At 37.0% G+C, this 24,734-nt stretch overlaps 2 protein-coding genes across 4 annotated transcripts; one reads left to right on the top strand and one right to left on the bottom strand.

Annotated features, from left to right (window-relative positions):
- Positions 1–6,924: 6,924 nt before the first annotated feature.
- Positions 6,925–18,076, bottom strand: LOC116107021. 3 transcript variants are annotated; one of them, XM_031393330.1, is made up of 13 exons: positions 17,936–18,076; positions 16,559–17,699; positions 15,710–16,445; positions 15,064–15,559; positions 14,154–14,305; positions 10,644–14,078; positions 10,324–10,536; positions 9,796–9,999; positions 9,498–9,701; positions 8,871–9,029; positions 8,186–8,536; positions 7,680–8,112; positions 6,925–7,130 (listed from the first exon to the last, which is right to left on the bottom strand). In XM_031393330.1, the coding sequence occupies exons 1-13, from the start codon at positions 17,967–17,969 to the stop codon at positions 7,036–7,038; spliced, it is 7,653 nt and encodes a 2,550-aa protein (XP_031249190.1). In that variant the 5' UTR covers positions 17,970–18,076; the 3' UTR covers positions 6,925–7,035. The 3 variants fall into 3 exon arrangements, 2 of the variants coding, with proteins under 2 accessions (XP_031249190.1, XP_031249195.1); XM_031393335.1 differs by lacking the exon at positions 17,936–18,076 and having other exon boundaries at positions 6,952–7,130; positions 15,710–16,422; positions 16,559–16,746; XR_004124393.1 differs by lacking the exons at positions 6,925–7,130; positions 7,680–8,112; positions 8,186–8,536 and having other exon boundaries at positions 8,893–9,029; positions 9,498–9,651.
- A 456-nt stretch (positions 18,077–18,532) lies between these two features.
- On the top strand, positions 18,533–23,690 carry LOC116107053 (DEAD-box ATP-dependent RNA helicase 32). The gene is made up of 8 exons (XM_031393350.1): positions 18,533–18,994; positions 19,253–19,528; positions 19,826–20,149; positions 20,420–20,611; positions 21,802–21,957; positions 22,140–22,552; positions 22,816–22,967; positions 23,176–23,690. Exons 1-8 carry the CDS (start codon positions 18,626–18,628, stop codon positions 23,532–23,534), a joined length of 2,241 nt encoding a protein of 746 aa, XP_031249210.1. The 5' UTR covers positions 18,533–18,625; the 3' UTR covers positions 23,535–23,690.
- The last annotated feature ends 1,044 nt before the right edge of the window (positions 23,691–24,734 follow it).

The following is a 24,734-nucleotide window of genomic DNA, read 5'->3' on the forward strand; positions in this document are numbered from 1 at the left end:
TCATCTGAATACACAAAATCCACAAAAAAGATCTGTGTTAATCAATGGAAGTTAAATTAAGACCCTTTTTTTCTTTTTAGGATGATTAGGGTGTCCGATTAGTTGTGCGCACTTAAACTCATCCACAAATGATAAGTATACAGATAAGATATGAAAAAAGGGTTCTGGCCTCAATGCAAGACCAGTCATGTATTGGTATTTATACAGCTCAGATGTTACAATGATAAGATACATTTGAAATAGCAACAGATATCAAGTACAAGATATGCGAAAGCAGAGTTTAAAATGGAATCAAGTTGTGGAGCTGATAAGGTTGTCGCAGATGTTGAAGTCGTTGGTATAAAGTCTGCTGTGTTGGAGTGATACAGTCTCTTGCTTAACATCCCCCTACAAGCTAGAAGGGTGTAGGACACACTTGCAGCTTGTTCCGAAGTTCACAAAGCGACTGGTGCTTAATCCTTTTGTAAAAACATCAGCAATCTGTCTTGGGAACAAATAAAACTGGAGTGTAATATCTTTTATTTAGAACTTCTCACGGATAAAATGGTAGTCCACTTCGATATGCTTGGTTCTCGCATGAAAGACAGGATTAGAGGCTAAAGCTAATGCACCAATGTTGTCACCACAAATTGTGGGAGGAGAGGGAGTGATATACAAAGTTCTTTGAGAAGCATTTAACCCAATAGAGTTCGGCTGTGGTGATTGCTAAAGCCCGATACTCTGCCTCAGTGCTGGAGCGGGCTACAACGTTTGTTTCTTAGCAGTCCAAGACACTAAACAGGAACCAAGAAATACAACATACTAACCGTAGTTGAACGACGATCATCCGGATTACCAGCCCAATCGAGAGTCACAATAGGCTTGAAGATTAAGAGATCCTTTTTGATACATAAGCCGTGTCAATTGTTCCTTTAAGGTAGCGGAGGAACCGATTTAGTAGCAGACCAGTGAGTGGATCTTGGACAATGCATATGTTGGCATAGTGTGGTTAACTAAGAAAGCAATATCCGGACGAGTCAAAGTGCAATATTGTAGAGCACCAACAGTTTGGCGATACTCAGTAGTTTGGGCTGCTGAGAGAGGTTCACCATCATGAGCTGAAAGCTTTAGTCCCGAGGAGCATGGTGAGAGATAAGGTTTTGCACCAATCATCTAGTGCGATAGAGAAGATCACCAATGTATTTTGTTGCCGGAGGGGTAAGCCCGTAGAGTCTCGATGAGCTTGAATGCCAAGAAAATAATTTAATGAACCAGATCACTTCATTTTGAATTCCAGTTGCAACTTGACAATAAGAGAAGGAGCGTGCTGTCCACAAGATTCATCCACATAGATGAAAGACAAAGTAATTTCCTTGATGATAAATAAATAATGAAGAGTCCACCGGTGAGGAAGTAAATCCAAACGAAGTAGAGACTGAGATAGGCGCATGAACCAAGCTCGTGGGGCTGTTTGAGTCCATATAAGGACTTCTCAAGCTTGCAAACATAGGTAGGAAAATCCGGATGAACAAAGCGGAGGTTGCTTCTATTAGACTCCTCTTGTAAAACACCATGCAAGAAAGTATTAGAAACATCAATTGGCGGATATTCTAATCAAAGTGAACAGCAAGAGCAGAACGACTCGAATTGTGGAAGGTTAATACTGGACTGAATGTCTCAATGAAATCTATGCCACATCTTGTTCAAAACCTTTAGCCACTAATCGGGCTTTAAGTCGATCAAACTGACCATCGTGTTGTTTAACCTGTAGACCCATTTGTTATCAATAACATTTTGATTCAATGGTTGAGGGCAGAGTATCCATGACGGTTTTCAATCAGAGCATCATATTCTTCTGCATAGCCGTGAACATTCAGGACTCAATGAGGCTGTGTTATAAGAACGAGGTTCAATGGGCATTGTTATATGGTGAGAGCCTTAAGAGGAGTTTTGTGGAGTAGAATGTCTTTATCTTAGGGAAGGTGCGGGGCTTGAGATGGCCTGTTTGAGACCGAGTGGTCATAGGAGGGATCTTGAGGTGCAGAGGAATTTAGGTGCAGGTAAGGAGGGAGGAGAGATGGAGAAATATCTGGACTGAATGGATGTGGGAGCAACGAAATCATATGAAGATGATAAAGGGGTTCGGTCAAGAGAATTAGGATAGATGAATTTGCATAGTGTGTAAGAGATAGATCAAATCCATTATTAGAGAGAGATAAATCAGAATTAAAACTGGAAGGAAAGGAGATAGGGAAAGAATTACTAGGAGAAGTAAACACCGTGGAAGGTTGGGGGGCTTCAATCCATCCTTTGCAGGAAATGTAAGTCATCAAAAACTACATGACGAGAGATAAAAATTTTATGAGAAACTGGATCTAGACACCTATAGCCGCGTTGATTGGCACTATAACCCAGAATATCACTTCTTAGTACGAAACATGAGTTTGTGAGATGCATATGGCCTTAAAAGCGGATAACAAGCACATCAAAGGCACGAAGGAATGTATAATCCGGAATTTTGCCAAACAATTTGAAGAAAGGTGTGTCATTGTTAAGGACCAACGTAGGCAAACGAATAAGGATATGGCAGTCAAGAATGCATCAACCCAATAGTGAAAGGTAAATGAGATTGAGCAAGTAAGGACAATCCCATTTCAGTAATATGTCTATGTTTTCTAGATCTTCAGCAGTGCCATTTTGCTGAGGAGTGTGGGGACATGTAATGCGATGATGAATGCCATTGATTGGAAGAAATGATTGAAATGGTTTAGCAGTATTCCACCTCCCAGTTTGGAAGTTCTTAATTTGCAAGACAACTGATTTTCAATAAGAACTTTAATTTGAGAAAACATGCATAGACATCAGATTTATTTTGAATAGGATAAGCCTGTAAACCGAGAGAAATCATCTATGAAAAGAACATAATAACGACAACCACTAAGAGATTGGAGAGCAAGACCAAACATCGGAGGAGTGAATAAGTTCCAAAGGTGAACTTGTTATTCGATGAGAACTTAAAAAGGGAAGTTGTTGCCTTACCAAGTTGCAAGGCTCACAAACTTCACATATGCAATGAACCAACATAAGGTAGAGATGTTTATTTAATAACTGAATAACAATTGCATGGGAAGCATGCTCTAATCTAGAATGCCAAACTGGAACTGATGCTTTGACTCATACTACCGCTGCCACTGCCATTGCAAGTGGTTTATGAGAACTACGACTGCAATAATGGGATAAGTCCACCACTACTCTGTCCTTCCAACAGTGTCTTCCCCATTCGATTGTCCTTGACAAAATAATGAGAAGCAGTTAGAAGAAGAAACAATTATTGTCAAGACAAAATTGATTAATACAGAGTAAATTAGCAGAAGCTGAGGGCAATGGAGAACAGACTAAGTTAAGAGAAGAATCAGGGGTATGGAGAACGATGGAGCCTGTATTTTTGATATTCAAACCTTGTCCATTACCACAGCCACATGTTCTTCCAGTATATGGAGTGCAAGAGTCAACTGCTCAAGATTGGCTGTAATATGCTAATTAGCCCCACTGTCAGCGAACCAAGGACGTCGGCAACAGGGTAGCATTAGTGTGAACAACCATAGCCGTTTATTGGGTAGGAGGATAGCAACCTTGAAAAGCAGTCATGCGATGAAAACAGTCAAGTGCCTGGTGGTTTGCTTTTCCAAGATTTGGCAAGGATGCGTGGGGTATTAAAGGTTTGCTGAGAGTGGTTTGGTCAAGGAGAAGGATAAGATTTGGTATTAGGTGCAGGCTTTTGTAGGAGTATGGAGGTTGGGTTTGCGGGTGGGATTTTGTGGGGTTTTTGGCTTTTGTTGTAGGGCGTTGGGGAAATTTGGGAGCAAACAGGGCTAAATTATTGGTTTCAGGTGGGGTTGAATGGGTGACTTTCTAGAAGTAATTCAAAGGATAGTAACTCTGCTTGGAAATCTTCAAAAGAGAGAGCTTTGTCTCGGGTGGCAAAGGACAGAGAAGTGACAAAAGGGTGATGATGAATGATTCAAACTACTCACATATAAGCAATAATCATCATCATCAATGGTCTACCAACAGCTCTGCTGTGTGGCTATTTGCTTTGCCGAATCAAGATAAGCTGCACACTTCATGGAACCTTGATTAACGTTGGAGGAGCCGCTTAAGTGGTTAATGCGAGATCGAGATGGAGAAGCAAATGTGTAGCCAAGGCAAGCCAAGCAGGTCTGGCTGAATTGAGACCATACACAGATGGTGCCACTTTATCAGAAAGAGTAGCATTAATCCAACCTAAAACAAATTGATCCTTCCGATTCCATAGGAGATACTCAGGATTGAGAGTAGTTGTTGGTTTCCCTTGATCATCAATGAGAAACTGAGAAGGGCACGGTAGAGAACCATCCACGAAGCCCATTAGATCATGACTTTTGAGAACTGGAACAATTTGAGACAACCACATCAGATAGTTGGTCTCATCCAACTTAGCCGAAACAAGTTGACTAAGATTGGGAGCAATAAAGTTGATAGATAATGAGGCAGCCATTTAATAAAAAATAAAATAAAATAAAATAAAATAAAAAGAGGAAAAAAAAAGTTGAAGGATCAGTGTAGACGTGCGTGAGCAGAGTGCTCTAATACCATAAAAGCAATAAGATATGAAAAAGGGGTTCTGGCCTCAATGCAAGACCAGTCCATGTATTGGTTTATTTATACAGCTCAGGTTGTTACAATGATAAGATACATTTGAAATAAGCAACAGATATCAAGTACAAGATATACGGAAGCAGAGTTTAAAATGGAATCAAGTTGTTGGAGCTGATAAGGTTGTTGTAGATGTTGAAGTCGTTGGTGATAAGTCTGCTGTGTTCAGAGTTGACTAAGTCTCTTGCTTAACAAAGTATTCCTAAGGTGATTTGAAATCAAAGAAATGAGTAAATATTCTTGACTGCGAGGCCAATCCCTTGGGTTTTTCTTTTTCAAATAAAAAAAAAAAAAATCAAGGGGTTGGGGTTTAATTAAGAAGTTATTTGGGGTTTTCATAACCCAAAAAAAAAACTCACTTCAATATTAAGTTAGGATCCAAAAGTATTTGGTAAACCCTTCATAAAAGTGATTAGTTTTCAAGCATTTTCAAACTTAAAATCATATTTATAAAAAGGTTTTGAAAAGCTACCTGAATTTGTAGTTATAAGCTTCTCCCACTCCAATCAAGTGAAATTTTGTTTTGTTACCAGTTTGAAGGCATGAATATCAGGGGTGTTCAAAAAAATGTAAAAACCAAACCGAAAAAACAGTTCGATTACGATTCGAAAAATTCAAAAAACTGAATTTTTGATTCGGAAAAAAATAAAAAAGGTAAACCAAAACTAGTTCCAACATATATATATATATTAAATAAAAAAATTTTCATTTCGAACTTTTATTTGTATCAATTTTTAATGTATTGTTACTTGTTAGTAGTGGTCAATGGATATATATGAATGCTTATTTTTTATTTGGATATGTATTGTTTATATTTACAATTTAATTTGGGAAAAAAATTTTAAAAATAAGTTTTATAAAAAAAAAAAAAAAAAAAGGGAAAACCGGTCCAAAACTGGTTAACCGAAAAACCAATTTTCCCTCCAAACTAGTTCAGTTTCGGTTTAGGAATTTTCCCAAACTAAAAAACCAATTCAATTAAAAGAAAAAAAAAGAAGGGTTAACCGCTTTTGAATACCCCTAAATTGAGTACAATAAAGCCTGAAGCAGGGGAATGAAGCTGGTGTTACTTGCTATTATAGAAGTACAGTGAAAATATAAAAAGTTGATTACAGAAATAAACTGAATTATTAGGAAGAATTCTACATCTTTTCCACAAACTCTGGTTTCCCTTCGAGACACCTGATAAACAATACCAAATTGCTACTGCAAATGGCAACCATTGAATAATTCTCATATAAAGATAAAATTCTTCAAATTTAGTTAGTACCATCAAATAAGCTGAGTTCAGGATTTCGAGCCCACTTTGTTCTGTTGATAAAGTGAGGCACAATATATTAACAAAATATATTTTGCTAGGAGGTTTCAGGAGTTTTTTTATATTACATAAACATTAGTTTCAGAACCAAACTTGTACTATGAACATTCGGCTTCAAATTTCAATCAAAACTCTTTGTAATTTTTTTTTTTTTTTTTTTTTTAATTTATGTACATACAAAATTTGATCTCAAATAGAAACTAGACCTAATATTCATCATACATTTTGCCCAGAGACACTATTGGCCTATTGGGTCTTAATAATACTCTTTTCCCATTCAAATACACCAGAAATTTCAGCATCTTCATAAGATANTTCAACATTTTTCTGAACACAAGTTTTGTTTGTTAATGTCTTTTATTTATTTTTGTATGTTAGTTTACTTTCTGCTGCAATAACATGCGTTCGAAATCGGATTAGGTTTAGATTTGTCTATCCTTTGTTCGGAAAAGACTTTAATTTACCATTTCTGACGAATGTGCGGAGCTGCCTTTTGCTCATGCAAGGCCAGCAAAGTGCTGGGTTAATGGTTTCATGTGGCCTCTAGGTCGTGTGTTACAAAGAGTATTCCTGACAAATGTGGTATAGGATGTCTAAAATAATGACTTATTTTCCAGGCACTTAAGTCACTCGACGAAGTTGCATAGAAAACTCAAGGAAACTGACTAAAGCTACGCCATAACTTCTTGACTTGGCGAAAGCTTCTGAACCAAGATGTAAAGAATTTCTCCGAAGCTTGGTAATCAGTCACCAAAAGAGACGAATAGTTCTATGGCTGAACCTGAAAAGCAAATTTCAATAATGGACCATACCAAAAAGTAAATTGATGAACTTTACAGCTGGACCCTTTTTTTTTTTTTTTTTTTTTTTTGTTTCTGGGGGGAGGAGGGGTGGATGAAATGAAGATCACAGATATTACTAAAGATCACATGAAATATGGACAAGTATTTAACCAAACATGGATTTTTCAAACAATGATTATCGATCCTATCTGTGCATTAAAAGAAATTAAAGGAAAAGGGGAGTATCAAAGACATGATGTGTTACCATCTCCAAGAAGGATTTGCTTCAGCAGGACAACGTATGCTTGAACACAGTGATGCCATGGAAGGATGCTGGAGAAGCTTAAAACTAGATCCTGATTCAACATGAAAGGAGAAAATTTAAAACTCAGTAGAAGCATATTTTCCATTAATGATTAACTTGAAAATTGTATTTCACCTAATAATTATATAAATAATCTGAAAGTCAAAGCACAAAGAAATTCATTGACTACATATTATAGGATAGTCAATCAATTCCTCAGATTAGTTTTGTTTTGGGGGCAACCCAACTATACCAGTCCTAATTAGCACACCCAAATGAAAACATACATGATGTAACTTAATAAGAATTGAAGAATCATTCTGCCCATTGATTCACATAAAACATATTTCAACATCTGCCCTTATATGGCTTGTCAAATTTTTGACATAATCATTCTCCAAGGGCACATCCATGTTAATTTTAGCACTTTTTTCCCACTTCATGTGGAATCAGAATCCATTGACGGAATTGATTCATCTCAGAATCCAAGTCCAGATTGACCCCTGTTTCAGCAGTGAACCAGGATGCCAAACAGATAGATTATAAATCATTATTTTTTTCTGAAAAAGCAACAGGTAATCAACTAACAAAAGTTGCATACCTGCACATTCCAAGTCATCATAGAGTAGGAGAGAGAGTGCAGACATAACAGAAGAAAGCACTGTACAATGCACGCCAAGAAGCTGTTGAAGGTAAAAGATAGCGGCAGCCAATATCTCTTCACATTCCAATCTACTTTTGTTGACTCCTTCACATCCTTTTTCAACACTCTCCAGTAAAGAATGCAAAGTTTTGTGTGACTTTTTTGAAATCTTGGAATTAAAATCATCATGTTTCCAAGAAAGCTTCCCTAGAATTACAAAAGCAATTAGCCAACGCAGAAGTTTTGATATCAAAGACTCCTCATATGGTGCCTCCTCTGGCATGCTCGCAAAATGCTGACGGAATTTTCCAAGCTGATGCATTTGTCCAGAGCTGGACTTGACAGCAGAAGAAATTGCCCACATAAGAAAGCTTGAAAGCTTTCCTCGGTCCTGTAAAGCACATTAAGAAGAAATCAATTATCTAGTCCACAGAAGAAAGGGAAAAAGCAAGAAAGAGAGTTACCGTATGAAAAATGTCAACTGGAGGTGTGCTCATAAGTATAGCTTTAAGCCCAAGCTCTGCATTTGCACTAGATCTTGCAGTATTATACACGTTGACTGTCTGATAAATTTGAAAAAAGCTCTCAAGTGATAGTGTCAAATGTGGCTGGTATAGTTTCCTTTTCTGTGATATATTCAGAGTTGATATCAATATCTGTAATATTGATTTAACCAATGAAGCATTTTCCCTGATCAACTTCGCCCCAGCAACTAAGAGTTTGAACAGAAGAGATGAAAGTTCCATTAGCTGTTCAAGGGCATGTGTTTGCAGCCACTCAGTGATGTTTCTGGATGAAAGAACATTGTTGACAACCTAAATTCAAAGACATATATGAGTCCGTGAAACTAGGAAAATGTTTCTATTGAAGCATTGACATAATAACTCTATAGAAGTATTACACACAAGCTTGCACAAGGTAAATGCACTACTGATAAATGTATTATTTCAGATCTCAAACCTTTTCAATGGCCCTCATATTTTACTTCTTTTATTGTTTATTTTATTACTCAAAGAAACAACAACAACAAAACCACCACCACCACCACCACATCTGGAAATGACGACAAAAGGCACAAAAACAAAGATAAAAATCATGACAATGTTTAGACCTAAGGAAGATAAAACCAAATGGACAAGGATTCCATACCTCTGTGATCACAACCAACTGTGCCAAGAAAAACCATTTTTCATCTCCAAGTAGCATCCCACTAATATTTGAGAGAAGAGCTGATAACCAAGAAATCAAGCCACAATGTTCAACTAGGTAACAAGCCAATTTGTGCAATTTAACTGACTTCCTCACTATCTGGAAAGCAAACAAGTATTTCAGTTTACCATAAAACACTTCTGAGTATGCCAGAAGCAAAAAGTAAATGCTATGTGCCAAACCCATAAATTCAAGTATTCAGAGGCACCCAAAAAGTGGTACAATGGCGACTTGTCATCAAAATTTAGTGACATTAGGACTATGCAAGATTAGCAAAAAGGTAAAATTGTAAATCCACAAGACAACAAGCCCAACTGACACCATATATTTGAATCCACAGCCAAACCAAAACAGAAGATGAAAAGCAAAAAAAAAATATATATATATATATATATATATTTTTTTTTTATTCAACCAAAGGCCATATCCCATGTGCTTTAGGATTATGATGACAACCATACTTAAGCTTTGCTTATCGGTATAAGAAAATTTCAAGTAAGAAGATTAGAAAATATATACATATATAGGAGAGGCAGCATGAATCATCATAATGAGCTTAAAAATTACCAGAAGAATTAGTTCCTTTGATTCGTTGTCTGACAGAGGAGAGGCATAAAAACTGAGTAGAATCTCAAGTATGGAGTTCCTGATATATATTTGAGCATCATCATCAAAATTCAGCCCTGCATATACAAGACGAAGTATCCACAGCCTCTCCGCTCTGAAATTAATAGAACTGCTCAAGAAAAAATCATGGAAAAAAGGTATGCACTGCAAATAAAGTATAAAAAGAGATCATCACTGTAAGGAATATAAACAAAAAAAAAAAAAATGTAAATAAAAGACAAAATTGCAAAACATATACCTTCATATTCACCCTTGAAGATCGCATCAAAAGCTTACTTAAGGTTGCATAATGTTCATGCGAAGAATCCAACAGTAACAGAGATACCTCGGCAGCAAAAATAGCTATGACAGAAGGGATTCTCTGCCAGGGTTCTTCTATTCCATTTTGTATGTATGTCAACAGAAGCCGAAGTTGCATTACATCCTTTTTCTTTTGACACTTCTGCAATAAATGATTGAAACTTGATAAATAAAAAACTCCAGTATAATCAAAGTGCAGGAAGGAAAACTATTCACCACCAGTTACAACTTCAAAAAAAAACAAAAAAAAAAAAAAAAAAAAACAAAAAAAAAAAAAAAGGGGAAAAACCTAAAAATTCAGCTTCTAAGAGTGTAGAAAGTAATTCCATGAAACACTATAGAAAAATGTCATCAATTTTAAAGGATCAAATGAAGAGAAATTTCTGCGATTGTATGACTAAAGAATCTGCATGTAATGAAAATTTTATAATGCTGCAAACACTATCAGAAACAAATAAAGCATTACCTCCAGTGCATTCTTAAATCTCCCAAGAGTTTCATAACCCAACTTTCTCATCCCCAAATCAGGCGAAGACATACTAGCAAACGCAACTGCAAGCAAGCCTAAACCAGCAAACTCTGCAGGTTCTATGAAACCCGCTGATAAACTATGAATTGAGAAATGTAAGATGAAAACAGGATCATATCTTTGAATACTTTCAAGGCCAGGAGGATGCGTCTGCATATGATCAGTAAATTATTAAATTATTGGAGAGCCATGGCAAAGCAACAAATTCAAACAACTTTAAAGCTGTAGCTTCAAATTCTCATTAATCAAAGACATACCTCATACATGTTCTTAAGGTTATCCACTTGAGGCTTGTTTGAAGAAGAAAGTTCATCACCACCAGTTCTATCATAGGGAAAATATAGAACTGTCATGGCACATATTTTGGGGTCAATGGGAAGGTTTTCTCTAAATTGACTTCTTCGACGTTCTTTAACTGCTTCGGTATCAGTCATGATATTCCAAGATGTATCCTGCTCCAGAGCCTGTTCTTTTCTTACTTTTACTGCAGCACTTCCCCAGAGGTAATCCAACCAAGCTACTTCACTGTCAGATTTATCAAAAAGCTCGATCTCACGCATAATATTGAACATCTCCAAGTCAATATCTCTGAGGGTAGCACCATAAGAAGACAAAAGTAACGAATGCAATTCTCTAAGATTTATACCCGTATCTTTGCCAAAATCAGAACCACAAAGTTGGGTCTTAGATTGAAGGAGTGTTCTAAGTAACTTAACAATTTCCAACTTATTCACAAGCTGCTCAGTTGTTTCCAGATCCTTCTTCTCATTAATGGCATTTGGATTAGAATGAGAAATAACAAGCAATCTCAGAATACTGGACATTGGCCTCAAAAGTACACCAGTCACAGCCATAGATGGCATACAGACAGACTGAATGGCAGGGGCAAAGTGGGAATGAGCAAGCAGCAATTGAAGACATGGGGCACGTGAGAATTTTCCCTCCAGCAGTGAAGTTATGATGCTCTGAAGCATTTTCAGTGTTGCAGCATCCTCAAACCTATAGAAAAGAGACGATCTGATCAATTGTTCTAGGAAGGGAAGCGATTGCATTTCAATAAGACCATCAAGCATCATTGTGGTTAATTCAAGAATACTTTTCAATATGAATACTTCCAAGTATTTATACAATAACAAACAATCTCTGCTCTTCTTTTTCCTCGAACTGTCAGAGACTGGGGGTAATTTCTTAACCATCCATTGCCAAGTACCCACCAAAATATTCATAAACCGCATTCTTGATGATTTTTGCTCATCGTATCCTGGTTTAATAGAAAACTCCTTTGAGCTCTCATCCACTTCCATTTGCAAAGAGGAAACCTGATTATCTTCTGGAAATAACAGCATCCTAGAAAGTGATATTTTAGCAACAACTCTATTAATAAGGTTTAATGTTTCATCAACCGAGTTAAATTTCAATTCATTAACATCACAGTCTAGTAGCTCATTATGTGCACCAGAACATGGAAAAATGGAATTGAAAAGCTTCATTAATTTCTTTGTTTTCAGTGAGTCTCTGCTTAAGGCAAAGTGATATCGCAACATATGGATAGTTTTTCCAAGAAGACTATCATCAACAAAATTGAGAAGTTCTTCAGCAGATGATGGGAAGAACTCATCATATTCTTCCTGAAACAGAAATCCAGACACAAAACTCTTCCAATTACGGAAACCATTAAACAGAATCCTCGAATAATAAGAAGTTAAACTTGTAAAATGACTGTGATACCGCTTTTCGAACCTCATAAAATTAGAATCCAAGTATGATAACGTGGCAGGCAAAAGAATTATGAAGTCCTCATCTGAAAGAGCATAGTCATGGGTTCCCATCAGATTGCTGGTAACAAGTGAATCCTTGTTCACAATACCTAAAAGTAAGTTCCCAAATACCAATAAATGCAGAGAGCTCATCTTGGTGATTAGAAACAGAAGTTTAGCTTTCGTCATGTTTGTCCTGCGAACACAGTGAGATATCATTCTTATAGGAGTCCTCATTATGATCCTTGAAATTACCAAGCACAATGGATGAAGATAATTGTGCTGCAGATAATTCTGACTGTAAATGGCTTTAACCGCTTTGAGCAAACAAGTATCTGCAATATATGAATCAAAATTAGTCGCAAACTTGCATACTTCAACATAGATTTCCTCGACACAGTTCACATCAAAAGTTCTCTCTTCAATGTCCCAAAGCAAATCATACAATACTCTCTTCATAATCGGCTGCTGAAAGTAATTAGACAGAGCTTCAAAAGCACCACCAGCAATGCAAAATCCAACAGAAAGAATAGACACATCCCAAGATTTGCAAAGGGAAAGATCTTTCATGTTAACTCTACCAAACATCCAATGTACTAATTCAAGAAGTTCAAAAGGCGATATAAACCTTATCAAAGCATGTAAAGCATAAAATTTTGGAAGGAGGGGTAATACATCTTTAGTTGCAATGCAAAATTCAAACTTGTCTCTAAGTTCCAGAAAAAGCCTTTGTACCAGGGCATTGAAAGCCTTAACAAGTGGCTTGTTCAGACCACCTTCAACTTTGAGTATAGAGTCTTGGCCAGTGAATGAAGACAGCAAGAAGTCAGAAGTTGTTGTCAACACATCTAGGACATGATGATCTATTTTATGAACTTTTTCCTGAGATAAAATCAACAAAGTCTCAAAACTGTGCCCTAAATTTCCCTTTGTCAGTTCCTCAGTACAGCTCAAAGGAAAGGTCAATGAAGCTAACACTACAGGATGGTGGAATACTGTTTCAGCCATTTCTTGAACTTTCTCTGCTGACAAATGAAACCCAGCATCCGTGGAACATCCAGAAAATTGAGCAAAAACATGCTTTACAAAAATTAAGCAAATTTCAGAAAGTTGCTGAAGTTCTGCAATAGATTCAGTTTTATAAGATAATTGTATCTGATGAAGCCAAAATAGCACAAGTCGCAGATAGGGAATGAGGCAATCACTTGTCCACTCTGATACTTTAGCCAAAAGCAAGTCTTTTATTTTCAAGGGCTCCAATAGGTTAAGAACATCAACTCTCATAATTGCAGGAAATAACACATGGAAAGGTGCCTGCTTCAGAAAGAAACTAAATGCACCAGCAGCAGACTCAGTTGCCTCAAAGTCAATGTCACACTGCATTTCTTCAGCTAATAAAGAATGAGAGGCAATTCCACAGGCATCAACTTTTCCGACTTCATGATAAATCCTGGTGATTGCCTTTTCCAGACCAGGGAAAAAAATTTCAGGCCACATTTTAGAAACACTGGCAAGAAAGCTTGAATCAAGAAAGATTATTGATGTTAATAAGGAGAATGGAACTCCAAGAAGATTCTGAGAAATGGCCATCACTGATGGAAAATTCTTCAATAATTCATCAGGTGACATACACAACATTGTAGAAGAGAAGGCTTTGATAATGCCAGCTATTTCAACACTGTGCCCACAGCTTACAATTTTTTTTACTTCACCAAGTGTATTTGAAAAAGAGTTATCAGAAGGCATAACTTTTTTGTCAATAGAAAACATGCAACAAGTCTGTTGATGTGATATACTTTGTGAAAAAAGTAACAAATTCTTCAAGGGCCTCCACTCACATAAGCAATCCCCAGAGTCATCATCTATAGAACGGCGATCCAATAGTCCCTCAGACAAATTTGATTCAATCAAAGCAGATAATGATACCACATCTACCTATCAAAATTCAGTTCTCTTATTATCTCACATAAAAGCAGCTTGCAATTATAACCTAAAACAGAAAATGTTTACCTGAGTTTGCAAGAGATATTTCAATGTATTGCTCACGTATAACGAAATCATAGACTTCTCAGGCAATGAAAATGTTCCAGATTCAGAATTGAGAATTCTTAGACACTTCTGCAGCACACATACGATAAGGGGGCTGAAATCAGGTGAAACACCTGTTACAAAAGGAGAAATCAGCACAGAAAATAATACCTGTATCATAAATTTTGTAAGAAGTAAAAAAACTGAACAAAAGATAAGATTCTCTTTCACATTAATCTTAAAAGGCAAGTTCTGCTATTAAAATCATAAAAAACATGGCCAGCAAAAGCACAAAGATGAATTCTTACTCTAAAACCTTTTCTTCAACAAAATGTTCAAAGAGAAGTATTTATCGATAAAAAGAAAAAAAAAAAACACACAAATGGTGATTACAGAGGATAAAACAAAATACTGGTCCTGAGTCATGCACCAATGGCATATCTATAGATAGCAGTTGGTACCCCCTCATATGGACACACAGATTTTTTCTTCCAAATGCCCATTTGATCTAATTAGGTGCAACACGCACTCTGTCACGAAAGAACACAAGTTTCAGATAACTGAACGGAAAATAAGAATTTTTTTTTTTGCAGCAATAGAACTCTTCAACTAGTTGAACAAACACTATAAGAAGCAAAAATTTCCCAGTGATCTTGACAACAATTTCAAGATTGAAAATTCATCAGGCCACACCCAACCGAACAGGACATCAATAAAAACATGGAAGTAAGAAGTAGCAGGAGTTGAAGAAAGTATAAACATGCAGTATCTTCTCTAGAAGCACAAATCCAACTCACAAAGCAGCCAACGAAAATTAAGTGTGTTCATGTGACATAAAAATGAAATAAAATTTAAAAATAAATAAATAAAAAGCATATGAATAACTTTTTACCTTTAAAACTTTTCAAATGGATAGTATGTTTCTCAACAATAGCCCAATATTTGAATAAATTATTCCCTACCGTAGAAATGGCATCACAGAGGAATGAGATAACAACTCGAGACAAGCTCTGCAGCACCACTACCCCTTGTTCCTCAGTGTAGCATTTATTTCTACTATAACCAGGCAAAAACAAGAACCATGCACTAATTTCATGTATGTTTCTGTCAAATGCACCAGTTCTGAACACGGCTGCTTGTGCCAGATTAAATGCGTGATCCTTTATCTCACTGATTGGTGAAAAAATTAACAAGTTAATAAATGACTGCAGATGTTTGTACATCAATGGTGGGGCTCTGATTGGAAGCCCACTCCTTGGAGAGCATTCAATATATTCGACTAAGAGAGAAAGAAGAGAACTCTGCAGATTAGTTGTTACAGCTAAAGGATCACTCAGAAGATTCACAAAAAAATCAAATGATCCCTCCAACACTGTGGGCATCATTCGCTGACAAAATAAAAATTATTGTTAGTGACTTATTGATGTTAGAATCATATAAAACTGCAAAAAATCCATCTTATTAGTCATTTAAAAAAATAAGATGCATAAATAAAGTAGAGGTTAGCAACAAACAAGAGGCAAAGAATTAAAACTCACAATATAAATTTTAAGAGCATCAAGAAGCTTAGAGAGGAAGATAATGTCTGCATCACTCAGAGCAACAGGCCCAGAGCATTGGTCCAAACCCCAAATTTCAGAAATTACATTCATAAAATCTTTTTCATGGTCCAACTCATCTGTTTTTAGTGTGTCTACCATTCTTTCCCTGTCCTTAGATGGATCAATTTGAGGATCAGAATTTATCCCACCCACAATAATATCTGTATCCTCATCCATAACATCTGTTTTCATTTTCTTCGCATCTTTGTTGCTGCATTCAAGAAGATATGATGATTCTGCTTTTCTCTTGGAATGTGAGTCAAAAGTTCTATTTTGACTACTTTGTAGAGAAAATAGAGTAAGTAAAACTTGTGGATCAGGCAGCAAAATTCGGACTGCATTCTGAACTTCTTGAATAAGAGATGTCCAACTCTGCATCATTTGATTGCTAGAACAAGAACTACGATGTAAAACACTTATGAAGGAATCTAACAACTTCAGTGCCTCCAAAAGAAGCCTTAGAGTTCCATGCTTCACAAGAAAATCAGAATGAAGCAATCCCTTATTGATTACGGATCGGCTGAATGGACGAGGACATATGCAATTCAAGACACTCTGCACATTAACATCATTAAAAGAAGGTGGATCATGGAACTGAGAATCAAGGAAATCAAATGAAAAGCCCATGCCCACTGTGGAAACCAAGTTTGCTGCCAGAGAAACATTAGCAAACCTGCAAAAGCTTCAGTCACCACTTGTACATACAAGAATACAGGAATAATACAAATTAAACGAACAATCAGAGGAAAGATCACATAAAATATGCAGTTGTGTTGGAAAACTAACCAGGTAGGAGACGAATAATCTTCAAGGTTGTAAGGGAATTCATCCATGTATGCTGAACCTAGGGATGGTTTGCCTTGAAGTATTGCCAAAAGCAAGTCTCTGTGATAGCTTATCTCTGTCGCTTTTAGCTTCTTCATAAGCCCCAGTAATCTCTTCGGATTACCCCTTAATGGATTTGGGCGTCTCTTCAAGTCTGGCATCAAGCCATTGCAAGGATCAGTACAAACCATTACTAGAACACGGTATGCCAACTCTGCAGCAGCAGCACCACCATTCTCTCTCCCACAGATGCTGACTAACTGTTCTAAAGTAACACTTCCAAATAGAACACTCCGGAGACCTGGGGGCACCAATGACTCTTCCGTCAAGACCCTATTCTGTAAGGTAGACAAAACATAAATAACAATCTCAACTTCATCATTCCCAAGCCCGCGAAGCACACCAGAAAACATTTCTCTCTGCTGCAAGATCCATCTCAACAAGCCTGGCTTCCCCACCTCCAAAAACGACATCGCAAACCTAACAAATGACTTCCTTGTCAAGTGCTTTCTTTTCTTGTCACCCCCCTTCTGTTTATACTCCGAAAGCTTGGAAAATACTGGAAGCTTGAAATCAAAGTTTTTTGCAACCTCAGAAGCCAACCCTGAACCACGCCTGACAATTGAAGCCATTAGCAAAAGTGAAGCATTCTGGCGCTTCCCTTCTTTACTAATCAATTCCTTATATACATCACCCATCTTTTCATCAATTATCATTCTAGCGAACTTGTCAATAGCCCTACTAGTACCAACTCTCTCCTTATCGTTTGGTTTATACAATCCATGAGGATGACTAAGAATAGCACATATTAATGAAAAAATATATGACATTCCCGGCTTTCCTTGTCGAAGCTTCCATGCTTCCATAAGCTCCGAGAAACTATTAGACGTGTGTACATACAACCTCAACAATTCACCTCCAGAATCTCCTTTCAGAAGTTTAATAAACTCCTTTGCAGCATGTGAACATATCTTAATTTCTATGGTGTTTAAACTATGCAGCAGTTCTTTAAGTTTAACTTCATGGCTAGCTTTGAAAACAAGTTTTGGTGTTTCTTCTATCTCCACCTCACTCTCATCATCATCATCCAACATAACTGCAACTGAATTATAAACACAATTAAGCAAATTATTACGAAAAGGGAGAGACAACCAAAGTTCACAACTAAAAGTAAAAAATTTTAAATCTTATTGAACAAACCCAAAAAACAAAAACAAATATTTAAAATTTGTTTCTCATTAAATCAACATAAACTAATCAATTTCAGTTTGAAAAAAGAAGAAGAAGAGCTTTTTGGGAGAAACTGGATTTTTCAAAAAGAGGAAACAAAAATTGGACCTTTATCACCGGAGTGTGAGCTGAGTTCGTCCATTGAAGAGTGAAGAAAGATTGTTGAACATGTAGGGCTTTGGAGAATTAATAGGGTTTAAGGACAGGGTGTTGGGGGAGGTTTTGCAGAGTTATTTAGGTGTGTTTGGATGCTAGACGAGCTGTATCCCCGTCGGGGATCAGAATTTCCTACTTCGTGAATCGTGATAATGGAATTCTTATTCTCACTTAAGGATAATTTTGTCTTTCCATTATAAATTCAACCTGTCTCAAACTCGGATGCCTTACTGGGCCGAAGCCCAAAAAGAGCTAGAAAAGAGCCAAGCTTCGGCCCAACAACATCTACAAACGGGCCAAGATCNGAATTTCCCACTTCGTGAATCGTGATAATGGAATTCTTATTCTCACTTAAGGATAATTTTGTCTTTCCATTATAAATTCAACCTGTCCCAAACTCGGATGCCTTACTGGGCCTAAGCCCAAAAAGAGCTAGAAAAGAGCCAAGCTTCGGCCCAACAACATCTACAAACGGGCCAAGATCCGGCCCGGCCACTTAACCGCTCTGTCTAGCAAAACCCGTTACTAATTTCAGCGGCAAATTCTGATAAAATCCTTAAACCCTAACCCAACACTCCATCACCTTCTCTGCACATAAAACCTCCAAACAATCACCGTTCCTTGTCATCCACCGCTCCAAACATGAAGAAACCGAAGCAAAAACCAAACAGCAAGACAGTTCGTATGAACGAAGTCGAAGAAATCGAAACCCTGAACTCATGGATCGACTCTCAGAAGCCGGACTCGGGGACCAATCCTTTATCGTTTCCGCCGCTCGATAAAAAAGCACCCGTCGGGCGGATTGGTGAGAACGAGTTCTCGGCGTACGCGGGGTCCACGAGATTCGATCAATTGCCCATATCAAGGAGGACCAAAAATGGGCTAAAAGAAGCTGGCTTTGTGAAAATGACTGATATACAAAGAGCTGCTTTGCCGCATTCATTGTGTGGGAGAGATATTTTGGGAGCAGCCAAAACTGGGTCCGGAAAAACTTTAGGTTTTGTAATTCCGGTAAGTGTGTTTTTTAGTTGCGGGGTGGTCGAATTTTACTTATTTATTTATCAAATTTTTGTTTTGGGTTATGGTTTTGGTGGTTGTGTATAGATAAATAGCGTTCAAATGGTTAACTTTTAATTTTTTTTTAGTGGGAAAGTTAATCTGTTATTTGTGAATTATGAATAATTTGTTATTTGTGAATTATAAAAAGTAATTCGTTTGGTTAATCAGGGAAAGGAACTTACCAGTGCTATATTTTGTTGCTTGTTTCAGATTTTGGAGAAGTTGTATAGAGAGAGATGGGGTCCCGAGGATGGTGTAGGCAGTATTATAATATCTCCTACTAGGGAATTAGCTGATCAACTATTTGATGTATTGAAAGCTGTTGGAAAGTACCATAATTTTAGTGCTGGCCTTTTAATTGGTGGTCGCAAAGATGTTGATACAGAGAAGGAGCGTGTAAACGAGCTGAACATATTGGTGTGCACCCCTGGTCGGCTCCTTCAGCACATGGATGAGACACCAAACTTTGAATGTTCACAGCTTCAGGTCAAAATAATGTTCTTCCCTTTTGGTATCGGTCCTTAAGTTTATTTCTTTGCTAGTTGTCATTTCTCAACAGAAATAGTGTCTTACAATTTAGATTCGCCAGCATGATTCTCATTCTGATGTTCACTTCTAGAGTCTAGATTTGTCTAATTTTACCTCTCTGCAAACTTTGTGGTTGTATTTTTCAAACCATTTTCAGTTCTCCTTGGCATGTAGTTGTTGTCATCCCTTGCGCCATGTGTGTGTGTGTGTGTGTGTGTGTGCTGATTTGGATGGAACTTACTGGCCAGGAAACAGGTTTTGGTGCTTGATGAGGCAGATCGTATTCTTGATGTTGGCTTCAAGAAGACTTTAAATGCAATTGTCTCACAGCTACCAAGACACAGACAGACTTTTCTTTTTTCTGCTACTCAAACAAAGTCTGTTCAGGATCTTGCAAGACTCAGCTTAAAGGACCCTGAGTATCTCAGTGTGCACGAGGAGTCTGTGACAGCTACTCCTAATCACTTGCAGCAGACTGCAATGATCGTTCCTCTTGACCAAAAGCTGGACATGTTGTGGAGTTTCATAAAGGCACACCTTAATTCAAAGATTCTTGTGTTTCTTTCAAGCTGCAAACAGGTAATTTGATGTCATTCATTTTTGTTTAAAATGATATACTTGGTTAAGGTAATTTCATTGTCTTATTGATGAACATACACAACATGAGTTTCTTTAGTTTGGTAGCCTAATAGTTGCTTGAATTTATCAAGTAGTGTCACTGTTATTTCACGTCATGTCCTTCATTTTGTTCTCATTTAAATTTTACTCATTTGTTCCCCTTTTCTCTCTCTTTTTTTCTTAAGCTTATCTTTGACGATGATGATAATGGAGAATTTTACACTTTACTAGGTAAAATTTGTCTTTGAAGCATTTAAGAAATTGCGTCCTGGTATACCTTTGAAGTGTCTTCATGGTAGGATGAAGCAGCAGAGAAGAATGGGAATATATTCCCAGTTCTGTGAGAAGCGTTCAGTTCTTTTCTCTACAGATGTGGCCTCAAGAGGTCTTGATTTTAATAAGGCAGTTGACTGGGTTGTCCAGGTGAGATATTTACTTGTTCAAGGAAGAAACATCTGTTTTAGGCCATATATGAACATCGTAGTTTTGTCTTAGATCAATTTTTTTTTCCTTTGTCTTTTAGGTGGATTGTCCAGAAGATGTTGCATCCTACATACACCGAGTTGGTCGAACTGCTCGCTATAATTCTGGTGGGAGGTCGGTTTTATTTCTAATGCCTTCAGAGATGAAAATGCTTGAAAATTTGCGAGAAGCAAAAATACCCATACAGNTGTGTGTGTGTGTGTGTGTGTGCTGATTTGGATGGAACTTACTGGCCAGGAAACAGGTTTTGGTGCTTGATGAGGCAGATCGTATTCTTGATGTTGGCTTCAAGAAGACTTTAAATGCAATTGTCTCACAGCTACCAAGACACAGACAGACTTTTCTTTTTTCTGCTACTCAAACAAAGTCTGTTCAGGATCTTGCAAGACTCAGCTTAAAGGACCCTGAGTATCTCAGTGTGCACGAGGAGTCTGTGACAGCTACTCCTAATCACTTGCAGCAGACTGCAATGATCGTTCCTCTTGACCAAAAGCTGGACATGTTGTGGAGTTTCATAAAGGCACACCTTAATTCAAAGATTCTTGTGTTTCTTTCAAGCTGCAAACAGGTAATTTGATGTCATTCATTTTTGTTTAAAATGATATACTTGGTTAAGGTAATTTCATTGTCTTATTGATGAACATACACAACATGAGTTTCTTTAGTTTGGTAGCCTAATAGTTGCTTGAATTTATCAAGTAGTGTCACTGTTATTTCACGTCATGTCCTTCATTTTGTTCTCATTTAAATTTTACTCATTTGTTCCCCTTTTCTCTCTCTTTTTTTCTTAAGCTTATCTTTGACGATGATGATAATGGAGAATTTTACACTTTACTAGGTAAAATTTGTCTTTGAAGCATTTAAGAAATTGCGTCCTGGTATACCTTTGAAGTGTCTTCATGGTAGGATGAAGCAGCAGAGAAGAATGGGAATATATTCCCAGTTCTGTGAGAAGCGTTCAGTTCTTTTCTCTACAGATGTGGCCTCAAGAGGTCTTGATTTTAATAAGGCAGTTGACTGGGTTGTCCAGGTGAGATATTTACTTGTTCAAGGAAGAAACATCTGTTTTAGGCCATATATGAACATCGTAGTTTTGTCTTAGATCAATTTTTTTTTCCTTTGTCTTTTAGGTGGATTGTCCAGAAGATGCTGCATCCTACATACACCGAGTTGGTCGAACTGCTCGCTATAATTCTGGTGGGAGGTCGGTTTTATTTCTAATGCCTTCAGAGATGAAAATGCTTGAAAATTTGCGAGAAGCAAAAATACCCATACAGTTTACTAAGGTAGGTTATTAATTCCTTTTTTTTTTTCCTGTTACCATTTGGATGGTTAAGTAACCTGGTTGGTATTGTAATCAAAACCTTGGCCTTATAATTGAAGGCTTTAACTTTGTATTCATCATGTCAAGTGATCATATCTGCATGACCTTTCATATACTGACCTTGGAGAATCCATGCTTTTTCAGGCAAACACGAAAAGGCTGCAACCAGTTTCTGGATTGTTGTCAGCTTTACTTGTCAAATATCCAGATATGCAGCAGCTGGCACAAAGGGCCTTCATCACATATATACGGTCTATTCACATTCAAAAGGATAAAGAGGTTTTTGATGTTATGAAACTTTCTATCGATGAATTTTCAGCCTCGTTGGGTCTTCCTATGACCCCAAAAATCCGATTTCTGAACCAAAAGATGAAGGAAAAAAAGTTGCTCGAAAGACCTCCAGTTCTTGAACTAGAAAATGATGATGAGGATGCATCAGCGATTCCCAAAGAGGAGCTGCTTATCGATGATTCCATTGAAGATAAGGTGGAGAAGGATATTCTTCTGACGAAGGACAACGAGTATGAGGGGAAAGCTAGCTTGATAGAAGACATTATGTATGCTTCTTTCCTAGAATGTTTTCTTTAGAAATTAAACATAAAGATGGCCTTGCAAAAAATGCTGGTGGGCTGAACAGCTAATTCTGATTGCAGAATGGCTAATCATTCCCCCAAAATATATATGATTTGACATAGCATCTCCAGCTAGAATTTTTCCCATTTTGTGGATATATCATTGGAACGAACCTTAAATCTCACTCTTTCACCTTTTTTGCTGTATTATTGATGTAATTTGAGTTTTTTTTTTTTTTCCCCTTCAGACCAGCAACTAGGATTTTGAAGAAAAAGAAGTTGAAGATAAACGTCCATAGACCTGTGGGGACCAGGGTTGTCTTTGATGAGGAAGGCAACACACTACCTCCACTTGCAATGGTGGCTGACCCCAAAAGTGGCAACTTCCCACTTGATCCAGGTATGTTTAGCCATTTTGGTTTATGTAACTAATCTCATTTTTCCAGGTATAAATGAGCTTGAATGACCACAAAAGAATTTATTGGATAAGGAGGCTATCAGCTTTTGAAACCATTTAATTATAATTGGAAAATGGGACTGAAACCTAGTCTCGTCTCTCTACTTAAATCCTTTTAATGTTGATGCACCTTATGTTCCATGTTTTGCAGACCAAAAATCCGAGTACTATAGGAAACTAAGAGAAGATATGAAGCGTGCTGACAAGGAAGACAAGCTTCTTGATCGCCAGCGTCGTAGGGAGAAACGAGTGAAGCAGAAGATGAAGTGGAAGAAAGGGGACATGGAAGAAGAAGATGAAGATGGTCTCTCTGGGTCAGAAGAAGAAATGGAGCATGGAAGAAGGAAAAGGTCAAAGATATACTTTGATAGTGGAAGTGATAATGATAATGACAATGAAGATGGTGAGACAAAAGAAAACAAAACCAGCAAAGATTCCAAAGGTGATTCTATTACTCTGGAAGAGCAAGAAGCACTGGCTCTTAAGTTGTTGAACTCACTGCACTCATAATTTTGAGCTTGTACAAGTTTTTTGTTGTGAAACTTTGTTGCCAGAAAACATGTTCTGGTTTTTAAGCTGCGGTATTAGTTGTAGAATATTGAGTATTCGGAAATGTTATGCTGGCAACTTTTGTTTTGCATGAATCAACATTTAAATGAAGTAACAATGTTGTTTTATCAGTATTATTTACACAAGGCAAAAAGAATAGATTATGAGCTCTCGTTAAACAAGCACTTATAGATGAATTGCTGAAGTGGAATTCAATTGTACCTATAAATTGTAAGTTTATGATATGAACCTACGCCAAGTAATCTGAGAATGACAGTCTGGAGAAAGTATTAGACATCATTATTCCTAAAATAAAAATGTCATTTTGATTTTAATGGTTAACTGTCTGTCAACCCATGGGAAACTTTGGATTACATTTAACCCCTTAAAATTATCATTTGTCCCCTTTGAGATTATCATTAACCTATTGAAAATGTGTAAAGAAAAGGGTTTTTCTAGTTAGACAAATAGAATTATCTAAGCATTTTCTTTAAACAAATATAGAACTCGAATGGATGGTTTTTCTGTCTATTATTAGTTCTTTCTCGAGTTGAGATTAAGCATTTAGATAGATGGTGATAAACTAATGAGTTAAGATATCGAAAAGTTATCTATCGAACAATACATTTATTGATCTATTAACAACAAATAGATCTGTGTCAAAGAAATCATTAATGTGTTAAGAGAAATTGGTACAAGAATCCGTTAATACAATTATAGATAAGGGAATCTGGGGACAACCAACAAGGGATGGTTGTAAGAGTTTGTTTTATAATTCACTATCTCTTAGGGTTGAAAATAATTGTGCATAAATTTAACTATGTATGGATGATTATATAATAACTTTAATTTAAAACACTAAACTCCAAACAGCTAAAGGATGTAGCTTAGATGGTATAACGCTCACTTTGCATGCGAGAGATACGGGATCAATTCCTTGCATCAATGTTTTAAAAATCGACCCTGGGAAGAAAGGTTGAACAGGTCTAATTGATGGATCAGACTGATGACCTCAGCATGTCTAGAGGTTTGAAATCCAGCAAACATATCCCTGAGAAATTCCATTAGTCCCTATAAGTTTGAAATACAGTAAACACATCCTTGTGATCTGGCCAAATGCAAATTAACAATTGGCTGGTTGGCGACAGCAACACACCAAAT

This window comes from Pistacia vera, unplaced genomic scaffold (assembly GCF_008641045.1).
Source record: "Pistacia vera cultivar Batoury unplaced genomic scaffold, PisVer_v2 Contig117, whole genome shotgun sequence".
Taxonomy (NCBI): Eukaryota; Viridiplantae; Streptophyta; class Magnoliopsida; order Sapindales; family Anacardiaceae; genus Pistacia; species Pistacia vera.